Source organism: Cydia strobilella, chromosome Z, assembly GCF_947568885.1.
Source record: "Cydia strobilella chromosome Z, ilCydStro3.1, whole genome shotgun sequence".
NCBI lineage: Eukaryota > Metazoa > Arthropoda > Insecta > Lepidoptera > Tortricidae > Cydia > Cydia strobilella.
The window spans coordinates 23,620,911-23,632,816 of NC_086068.1; the positions used below are offsets into that span (position 1 = coordinate 23,620,911).

Consider the following 11,906-nt stretch of genomic DNA (forward strand, 5'->3'; position numbering starts at 1 on the left):
AAATATGTAATTACCTTTTTGGTACGGACGGCTAAGGAATGGAATGCGCTCCCGCCATCTGTATTCCCTGATCAATATGACCTCGGTCTCTTTAAAACAAGAGTGAATAGGCTGTTACTGAACCGGTGAGCTCCATCTTAGGCCCTGTCTTCACTTTCCATCAGGTGTGACTAGGGCCAATCGCCGATCAGTTTATAATAAAAAAAAAAAAAAAATCATTATCACTAAATGTGCCCTAGTCAACTAGGAACCCTTATAATTTCGCCATGTCCATCTGTCTGTCTGTCTGAGGCTTTGCTCCGTGATCGTTAGTTCTAGAAAGCTGTAATTTGGCATGGATATACAGGGCGTCCCACGGCTATGCCACATGGAGGGAAAGTATCCTGAATATTGTAGATGGAACATTTTACTGAAAGAAGATATTATTTTAATTTAAAAAAACAATTTAAACTGCATTCATAGATTTTTAAATAATTATATGCTTGAACCGGGAATCGAACCCGCTACACGAGAAAAAAAATTACCTGTAGCTTTATCATACTGATAGAATGGCTTCATCATAAGGATTATTTTTTCTAAATAACATAGTGTCAGAAATAAAAGGACGACCATGAATTTTAACATTTGATGTAAAATAATTAAAAGAGAGCGACTTTGTATTCAACAGAATGGGACTCATTTTGAGCATTTGATAAATTAAATTGATTAATTTTGAATTAAAAATGTTAAAATTCATGGTCGTCCTTTTATTCGACGCTCTGTATATAAATCAATCAAACGAACGAATCAGTAAAAAAAAATCTAAAAAAAAACTTTTTAGGGTACCTTTCCTACACGTAATTTTTAGTTTTTTTGTCGCTATATTAACCCTCTGGTGTGAGGTGTCGTTAGAATCGTGAAATTAAAGCATAATAAAGACATTCAATGAAAACTATAGCGAAAATGATCAGTTAAGCCGTTTTAGAGTTATCGCAAAAAGCCTTCCTTTCAAAGTAAAAATACGTACTAAGCGCTGTGAAGGCACACCCTTTTGCTTGTTATGTACATGATACTAATAGCACCCATTCAATGTCTACTGTCTCTGATGGACGGGTAACTACGGAGCCCTTGGCCTTGGACGGGTAACTACGGAACATGCTCTTGGCCGGTTTTTTAAAGCTCTTTGCTGACGACTGCTAAAATAGCTACACATAAGTATTCAATTTCATTTGAAACAGACACTGTCGCAATTGTCTACCCAATATTTATAGTATTTCTACTAAAATGTACCTATTTTTACGTGCCCATACAAAAGCATGCAGCATAAAACCTCTTATTATTTTATTAATGACTCCGGCACCCCAATATTTAATTCAGATGTTACTTCAGTCAACCAAAACTTGCCATTAGCAAGTCATTTAATTTAATTTATTTTAGTAATAAGCGTTTACAAATATGACAAGTACCTACTTATATGTAATTAGTCTAAAACGTGTACTTATACCTTGTTACTTATTATTTTACAGTAAATAATAAAATAAAAATGTAGTTTTTATTATACCCCGTACTTTCCTACAGAATCAGGTTTTACCTAACTAGACAGGAGTGGGGCTCCGGATTCTGTAAAGTTTAGTTTTCGATATACCTAATCTCATTCCAAGTTTTAAAACGCTTTACCTACTAACTTAGTTTTAGGGCACGAGTAAGTATAATTAAGATGAAAGTAAAAGAAAATCTGTTCTCGAAGGAAGGCTAGCACTAGCAACTTAAAAAAAACCAATGTATTTGAGAGCTTTACGATAACCAGCCAAAAACTGCTGTAACATAATTCTGAGTTATAGATTTCATAAAATACCTAAGTTTACAACGCCAAAAATTTTTTATATAGTAGGTACAAACATAATAATCTTCCAAAGATATTAAAAATTTGTTAGTATGTGGTTAAAATTCATTACGAAATATATGGAAAACAATGATTGACTGGCCGACAGAATAGGCAAGAGATAACTGGTCAACTTACCTTAGTCTTATGCACATGTTGGTGGTGGTACTCCGAGTCTATCTCAGGCTCGCTGAAGTAGCTTTGGTCCTAAAGATAAAAATAACATTTTACTAAAGATAAAAATAATATACTTGTTAACAAATTGATAACAAGATTAAAGGTGGATCTGCTTGTGCGAATTTCATACAACTTTCTTGACACATTTTCTCCACACCACAAGCCTAATTGAGCTTACCGTGGGACTTAGTCAATATGTGTAAGAATGTCCCTATACCTATATATTTTTTATTTCTCATTTCTCCTATCCTCGTAAACATACACAATTATCCGATTATAAATTTGAACTTTGTTGTTTAGTAAATGTGAGTTTCGGTAATATGAGATTCTAGCATTGATTCATGCATCCGGTTAGATGGGCTAACATAGCCCCAGTGGATGCCGTTAGAGAAGTGTGGACGTGTTAGGCCCAGGAGGAGATGGCGAGACGACTTTGACACCTTCCTAAATAACTGGCCGGAGGAAGCACGAAATCGGGAGCTTTGGAGAGCCAAGGCAGAGGCCTTTGCCCAGCAGTGGGACACTCAAATAGGCTATTAAAAATACATACAGTATAGCGGCAAATAATCTATCATATTTTTCAGACACATTTTCATATTTAATAGTAATTTCTCAAAAACGGCTCCAGCTATTTCGATGAAATTTACAATATAGGGGCGTACGAAAACGACAGTTCGATTAAGCTAGGGTTCATCTTGAAAATAATTAGTATTCCCGAGTATTTCGCGGTAGCCCGGTGGGTACTAAATTGTAAAGTAGGTAATGATGCGATTTAAATTATAAATCGATCCATCTAGGTTTTATTGTTAGTAAATTCGATATTGATTGTTTTTTAAATAAGAAATACAATATTTTGAAGTTTTATAACATACATTAATTGGGGTGTGTGAAGTTCCCAATCCGCATTGTGCTAAATGTGGTTGCCCACGTTGCCACATCAGAAGAATGTACCTATGTATATATATTTATGGTCGTGATGATGATACAATACTAATTCCATGAATTTTCGATGCCTGCAAAAAATAGCAGTATGATGGATTTTATGCCGCTACTGTATATACTGTGTACACATATATACATATATACGTATTAAATTTTCTAATTATTTTGAAACGGAGTGTACATTGAAATAGACATTCTGCCTTACGAGTTTTCTTCAATCCCTGATATTTGGGTAATATGTCTGCTCTATCATTAAAAATTATAGAAATTGATTTATATTATTAAGAAAAAAGTATTTGACTGACTGCATCACTTACATAATTACATACGTACACATCAAAGAGTGGGTATAGTCGAAACCTGCAACTGTGTGTGTGTGTGTGTGTGTGTGTGTGTGTGTGTGTGTGTGTGTGTTTTTTTATAAAATGTATTTATCATCGCTCAACGATATGTGTGCCTGTGATTGACAATATCATTTAAGTTCTGTGCTAAGGCTCTGTGCTATCCCCAACGCTGTTTTTGCTGCACATCAATGACATGTTGTCTATCGACGACATTCATTGCTATGCAGACGACAGTACTGGGGATGCCTATTACGCAGGCCGTGCCAACATCCCTCGTTCCGTGGTGCTGGAGAGTCGTGAAAAGCTTGTGTCGGATATTGAAGGCACTCTATCCAGAGTTTCGGTTTGGGGCCGGGACAATTTAGTCCGATTTAACCCCACTAAGACACAAGTTTGCGCGTTTACGGCTAAGAAAACCCCATTCACTGTGGTCCCACAGTTCGAAGGCACAGCTTTTACCATGTCAGGGAGTATTGGGATCCTCGGTGTTGACATCTCCAGTGACGTCCAATTCCGTAGCCACCTGGAAGGGAAGGCTGATCTGGCATCCAAAACTCGGTGTGCTCAATAAAGCGAGGCGATACTTTACTCCGGGGCAAAGACTGCTGCTATATAAATCGCAAGTCAGACCCCATATGGAGTACTGCTGTCACCTTTGGGCAGGAGCACCTGGATGCCAGCTTGGACCCTTCAACTCAGTCCAAAGGCGCGCTGTACGAATCGTCGACGATCCCGAACTCACAAGTGGTATTGAACCTTTAAGTCTAAGGAGAGACTTCGCCTCCTTGTGTGTGTTCTATCGCTTGTACAATGGGCTGTGCTCTGAAGAATTGTTTGACATGATGCCCACGGCCGCTTTCTATCACCGCACCGCTCGCCATCGGCAGGGTGTTCATCCTCACACCCTAGCACCTAAATGGTCGCGTACTGTGCGGTTTAAGAGGAATTTCCTCCCGCGTACGCTTCGGCTGTGGAATGAGCTCCCTGCCGAGGTTTTACCGAGGAGCTACAGTATGGGGTTCTTCAAAAAAGGGGTGTACAGGTTTTTAAAGGGTCGGCAACGCGCGTATAATACCTCCGGTGTTGCAGGCGTCCATAGGCTACGGTAACTGATTACCATCAGGCGGGCCGTAATACTTGATTGCCACCGACGTGGTATAAAAAAAAAGTTTAAAACAAAATTCTTAACCGTAGGTGTAATTCGTACGTATTTCTAATTATTGTGATTTTTTCGCAAATGTATGAAACCGTGGATTATTGTGCGTGGGCATGTGCAAGTGTCAGTCTTTTATCTCGGGATTCATAGTAGTAGTAGTAGTGACATACTTTGCACACTATGCACACTTGCCATAAAATGCATTATATCAATTTAAAACCGGCCAAGCGCGAGTCGGACTCACAATTTAAACAATGTATTTTTTATGTGAAACGTGAGTGAAATGTCTTTAAAAACCCCTTAGGGGTCGACTCAAAAACTAAGTAATTAAGTACGACTCACGCTTGACTGCATATTTCTTATAGGTTTTTCTGTCATCTATAAGTAAAGAACTATTATGTGTATTTTTTTCAAAATTGTAATTTTAAAATTTGTAATTTAGTAATTTATAGGTAGGCATACTTCTTACGAATTATGTTGTGATTATGTGGCGCTATGCCGTTTTTAATGTAATATACGATCACAAATGTTGTATCTCACTGAATTAATTTACTTTACATATTAAAAGTCTTTGCTTACGGTGGCGTCATTGATCGGGTCGCCACTTTCCCGAATGAAGGTTGAGGGAGACGATGGCTAAGATACGCGTCATACTCGTGAACGGGTGCTGTCTGTGGAGACCTGTCTGTTTAAGTTTACACGGGCTTCATGTTACGTTATAAGTACCTATGTAACTTTACTTTTGAGTGGCATTAACGTGAGACACTTCATTCGGTTCTTGTCTGTTTGTCTGATTTAATTTCTTGCCTTTTTATTTTCCATATAATTGTAATTGTTTTTTGTAATTTTTGGTTAATTTTAGTGCTTGTAAAAATTGACATGTAAAAATGCCCCTGTGGCCTATTTGCTGAATAAATGTTTGATGTTTGATTGTAGACCCAGTAGGTTTGGAGATATAGAGGGGAATGGTAATTTTTGCCTATTTTCTTGATCAACTTCTAAACTGTTCATCCTAAAATTATAAAAAAATATATATTTTGAGATTCTCACAATGAGCTCTTTCATTTGATATGTAATATGTAACACAGTATAGTTTGATAAACTTTATTTTTTAATTTCCTCATTTACCCCCCAAAAGTGGCCCCTATGTTTAAAATTCAATTGTTTACGTTACATGTCCGTCTTGGGGTCACAAACTTACATATGTATACCAAATTTTAACTTAATTGGTCCAGTAGTTTCGGAGAAAATAGGCTGTGACAGACGGACAGGCAGACGAGTGATCCTATAAAGGTTCCGTTTTTTTTCCTTTTGGGGTACGGAACTCTAAAAATGAAATAGAAATTTGAGTCGAAAATGAAATAATAATTTTAGTAATGAAATAATATTTTTTGTCGTGATTTAAACCCAGAATGATACCTATAGTTGGTCAAGCAAATCTTGTCAGTAAAAAAAAGGCGCGAAATTCTTATTTTCCTAGGGGCGATAATCCTACGCGCCTACATTTTTTTAAATTTGCCGCCTTTTTCTACTTACAAGGTTTGCTTGATCAACTATAGTTACTAGATAAAATTTATTCAAAACAGATGTTGTTGGTGCCACTGCACAAGCACATAACAATAAACGTCTCAAAATATCACTTGGTTTTCAGTGACTTGCAAATGTCGCAAATAATAAAAAAAATTACAACAAAAAAATATTCCATTAGCTGTGCCCTCTATTTAGGTTACTTTACTGTAATATTGCGAATCTACTGACTTTTGGTACGTTAGTGTGCGTGAATGCATGAAATTGCAATATTGTGCAGTTCTAACACATTTTTAAATATATATTTTTTATTATTTGCGTCAATATACATACATGCATGGAATTGCTTGGATTTTAGAAGAAATCGTGAAACTCCGCAAGTTGTGCGAAATCATGCCATCTTTTGGTCGCTATTCGATATGACCTCCTATGAAAGTTACAAATATGAATATCAAACGTTGATCAAAGATTTTCGTGTAGGAAGAAGGAAAGTGGTTACCTGCTCCCAACTAGGAGGGCCGGAGCAGGTGGCGGCGCCCGGCGGCATGGCTAGCGAGCCGACGCCGACGGCGCCCGGGAACACGCCGCCGCCCATGTCGGTCGCCTCGAACAGCCGCAGCACCGAGCGATCACGGATGTCGCGTAGGTGAGCTCTATAATATTATGACGAAGCTAATTTTCATTCGATATTTTATATGACTAGCACAGATTAATAGGGCCGTTCCTGTTCCTTATCTACATTAATGACCTGCCATACCTTGTAAAGACCCACCATGATATAGTATTGTTTGCAGACGATACCTCACTTATTTTCAAAGTCAAACGACAGCAACAAGCTTACAGTGATGTAAACGATGCTATTTCAGAAGTAGTAAATTGGTTCAATGTAATAACTTATTGCTAAATGAGAAAAATACTAAATGTATTAAGTTTGTCACTAGTAGCAACGTAAGGCTTGTGTAAACAAGTGTCATTGTGAAGGACGAGGAATTGGAATTGGTTGATAGTACAGTTTTTCTTGGTATAACTTTAGATTCTAAACTCCAATGGTGTCCCCATATTGATACTCTTTCGAATAGACTGAGTTATGCAGCTTTTGCAGTGAGCAAAATCCGTCAGTTAACTGATGTGAAAACAGCTCGATTAGTATATTTTAGTTACTTCCATAGCGTTATGTCATATGGTATTTTACTGTGGGGTGGTGCTTCAGAGATAAATACCATTTTTGTTCTGCAGAAGAGGGCTATTCGAGCAATATATAAAATGAACCATAGAGACTCACTTAGAGATAAATTTAAGGAAATTGACATAATGACAGTGCACTGTCAATATATTTATGAGAATATTCTGTATGTACATAAAAACATTGTTAGTTTTAAGAAAAACTGTGACATACATAACATTAATACTAGAAATAAGCATAAGCTATCATTCATGGGTAACTGTGTAAGATTTTATAATAAACTTCCAAATATCATCACTGAATTATCTGTTAATAAATTTAAAAAATATGTTAAACGCAAACTTATCTCTAAAGCATATAAAGCACACCGTGGGATTGTGATTGAAAATAATTAATTATTTATTATTGTGTTAATAATGATGAAATTGATAATTCAATGAAGACCTATATTAGGGTAATCCGTATTTTTTGACATTTAGATTTTTATTCTAGAAAGTTTCTAGACTAGTATTTTTTATACAATTTTTGGTGTTTGACGATCCTTTTGTGAATTCTTATTATTAAGTTTGACATATCTATAATAATTCAATGTTTTTAAGAATAATTTATTATTTATTATTTATTTAAATATATTTACACGGCATCACAGCATAGGCCAATACACCGAATAATTAAACTAGTTACAGGTATACAAATTACAAATACAAAATATATATAAAGTAAAATACAGATAGTCATATTAAGTCAAATGCAAGTGCTGGAAAGCCTATCATCCTTCATCTCACAAAACCTCAGACACTCCTGGCACACATTCGCCCATCTCCACGCAAACAAGTCGCACTCTGGTAGAGATGGGTAGGGGTGAGTAAATACCGAGTATTTACTCGGTATTTACTCAAAACATACAGTAAATACTAGTATTTACTCATTTTGGTGAGTAAAAACGATTATTAACAAAATTTCAATATTTTGGTGAGATTTAAGTACTAAATTGGTTTTTATTTAATTGTGTTAACGTGTATTAATGATATTTATGTTATAAGAAGCTTATTACGCTTAGTTTTTGGCAAAAAGGTGATTATCAGTGAGAGGCCATTTGGAATTTAGCGGATATAGACGTGATAAAGTATAGTTAACAATTTTGTTTTAAATAAGAAGGTACTTAATTAGTAATTACTTTCAAAGTTACTTAATTACTTGCGTTCTAGATAAGTGCATGTTGCAAGCTGATTCACATATTATACAGTTTTTAACCAGTTGTTTATTAAAATAAAACTGCGACGAAAATACTTTACAATATTATAGCTCTTACCAGATAGCGCGGATAGTATGTATTAGTTCTTACGGCTAACTCTTTGTCTATTGTAAGTAAAACTGCACCTGCAAAAAAAGGTTCGGGTTCGGGTTCGGTCATTGGCATATAATTCTAATAGGGTATTTGACTACTAGTCAAATCAGTTTCTTTTTTCGAACTATCAAAACGATTTTGCTGCTATGGAATTTAAATGAAACACTAGCATGTGACGTCACAGTCAAATTACCTACTCTTTATAGTTTTATACGGGCTTTAAAATAGAAATTGTGTCTAAAAATAACTGCTGTGTACGTTTCTCTATTAATCTTCTGGTGCTTTATTTCATGCATAGTGTAAAATAATTAATTTTAAATACAGTCAAGTACGCTATTGGCTTATCAATATTCGGGAATCTAAAATATTAAACACGAACTTTCATTGGGCATATAATGATATAGTTTGTATAATATTTTAGCGCCAATAATTTATATGAGCCTCAAATATATAGCCGTTTTCTTTTTAAAATGTGGTCTCCTCCTCCTCCTCCTTGCATCGGTTTACTCATCACTGAGGGTCGTGGTCACTTCTAGGTAATACCGATGACAGGGTCGAATGGAAAAAACGAGGGGAGACCTTTGCCCAGCAGTGGGACACCAAAGTAGGCTAATAAAAAAAAAGTACCCATTTATATTTTTTTTAACTACCCAAATTCGATTAATTAGTTGACCGGTTAAATACGTGCCAATTACAATGGAAAACTATTAATTACGTTCCACGTTTAGGGGAGGGAGGGGGTCTAGAAAATGTGACATGTTGTGACACGGGGGAGAGGAGTTACAAACTTTTTGACGTCACTTTAACTTCACTTGTAGTCGAAAATTGTTTTGATTGTTTGTATTCGCGATACAACTAAATAAGCTAGTTTTTAAAACGACATATCGTATCGGTTTCGTGTCATAAAATTTCTAATATTCCTATTATTTAAAATATTTTTATTAAAATAACTATATTTCACTCAATTTGCTAATTTCGTTGAAAACAAAATTGTCAAATATGTGAAGTCACACGAGGGGGAACGGGATTGCCAAATGTGAAATCACTAAATTCGTGTGATGTAATCTATGGATGACCCCCTAGGCCAACGCTCAAAAACCAGTGTAAGTGCGCTCTCCGATATATATACATTTTATATCGGATAACGCGCCTTAGTTACGCACCTCGTTGACATATTTTAGACTGGTTCTGTAGCGTTCGACTCGCCGAAACTCAGTAACCGTAGAGGGACCCCACACAGCCTCGCTTTCAAATTTTTCCGTAGTTCATTTTGAATCTTATTGCAAGTTCCATAGAAATTGTAATTCAATAACCGGTTAAATTGACCTAACCGTTTTTTATTGAGAGGGTAGCACGTGCGGTTTTACTTACAATAGACAATGAGTTAGCTGCAAGGGCCAGCTTGAAAATTAACGACTACACATAGTATAGCCGTATAGTATACGAGGTCAAAGTTAGCGATTCTTTTTTTTGCAGGTAGTAGCACGTGCGGTTTTACTCACAATAGACAAAGAGTTGACCGAAAGGGCCAGCCCGGAAACTAACGACTACAATAAATAGTAGATTGTGTCACAAGGGAGCAAAATGACATATTTACGGCGAGGGCGTACAATTGAATCCTAAACGAAGCGAAGGATTCTAACATAGAATCCTGAGCGTAGTGAGGGATTCAAGTGTTAACGCCCAAGGTGAAAATAATTTTACTACCATGTGACACATACTGCTTTTCACATCACCTATGAGGAAATTACATACATATATTAGGTTTCAAAACATTATTATTTTAAGCTAAGATCGATACGGACAAAGTGCCAAAATATGTATACACGACCTTAGTATAGGTACATACTTCTGGCACTTTGTCCGTATCGATATTCTCAGACAAATTAAAAGTACCTACAGCTCATAATTATGTACCTAATATCTTTTCAAAGACAGCAGCAAACACCTAAAATGATACAATGAAAATCAAGTACATTATTTTTGTAGATTTTTCTGGTAACAATGTAAGCTCTTACCCCTTTGAACCAAATCTTCGGAAGAACACTATGAAGACTGATATCACTTATATTTATTATTATAAAGTTATTGCTTTAAACTAAGTATTTACAAACTTATACACAATACAGAACCGCATAATTATGCTTTGTGAAATATTTGTACATAACTTTTCAAATATAAACTTTTTAAATTGCGTATGGCTGCGTTTAAGGAGACCTAAAATGTCAAAATAAAATAAAATAATTAAACTAATGTTTTTTCACGTTTCTTTGTAAATATTACGCTAATTAATTAATTTACTTAATTTAAATATGCTTTTAATTAATTTGAAATACGCTAATTACATTTATTGTTTACAATTACAACAAAATATTATTTAAGTTAGAAAAATTGTATGCACGTAATCGATTATAAAGAAATTGTAATCGATTATATGCATACTAATCTCATATGTCTTTGTGTCAATATTTCATACTGGCAACAAAATGTCCTTGAACAGAAAAGTGCCACTTTGATCCCTCCTAGCAGGGAAGAAAAGTTCCCTTTTCGAATAGGTGATGTGAAAATCATATTTTAACCACACTAAATATATAGTTACGGTATACGGCAAATACGGGTATTTTAGGTAAATATTTAGTGGGTTTTTACTAACTACCCATCTAGTTGCGGTCAACTGCTGCTTAGAAAGCGTCGTTCCAGGCTGGGTTCCACTCTCCCATTAAAATAAGTGACTGAGGACTGGAATAGAATCCACAGGTCCGCCTTTTGGAATCCTGAATCCCCGTACACGCCAAATTACGTGTTTACGCGGCACTTACGTCCTTTTATGAAGAGTTTTTTAATGAAAACTCAAAAATGAGCCGACCGATCATGTTTAAAGGTTTTTTTCTCAAAGTGTTTTCTAGGGTCTATTTTCCCGATATTTTTTCATATTTTATTAAACTGTTCCAAAAGTTATAGAGGGATATGAATATTATTTTGGCCTTTGGAAACGGTTTTTTCCCAAAAGTATTAAATTTATCGAAAAAAGTGCATAATAACATTGAAGTTATTTTTATAAGACCAATTTAATGATGTGCCACACGTTGGTGGTTTCAGATTTTTTTATTGTGACACTTAGTTACATGTATGGAACGCCCCTCTTAAAATATATTTTTTACTAATTGGACTACTAAATCCAGTACAAAATACACCTTTATTTCAGATTTCTATACCCTGTCAGCAGTGTCAGCACTCTAAATAGTTTATACCCACCAAATTGGGTATAAACGAGTAAATACGGGTAAATTGAGTAAATACTGAGTATTTACTCGGTATTTACTCTTGACTATTTACTCACTACCTATCTCTACTCTGGTGCTGATGTC

General features: G+C 35.5%; 2 protein-coding genes across 10 annotated transcripts in view; one reads left to right on the plus strand and one right to left on the minus strand.

Moving 5' to 3' along the window:
- The window catches only part of LOC134753714 (uncharacterized), a 242,851-nt gene that overhangs the window by 147,485 nt on the left and 83,460 nt on the right, over window positions 1–11,906 (plus strand). The window lies entirely within an intron of this gene.
- LOC134754154 (coiled-coil domain-containing protein AGAP005037) overlaps window positions 1–11,906 on the minus strand; it is a 245,100-nt gene that overhangs the window by 134,538 nt on the left and 98,656 nt on the right. For all 9 annotated transcript variants that reach the window (XM_063690269.1, XM_063690268.1, XM_063690260.1 and 6 more), the window contains 2 exons: window positions 6,507–6,660; window positions 2,000–2,068 (listed from right to left, as the gene is read on the minus strand). In XM_063690269.1, the coding sequence (XP_063546339.1) occupies window positions 2,000–2,068; window positions 6,507–6,660 (223 nt within the window). The remainder of the gene's footprint in view (window positions 1–1,999; window positions 2,069–6,506; window positions 6,661–11,906) is intronic.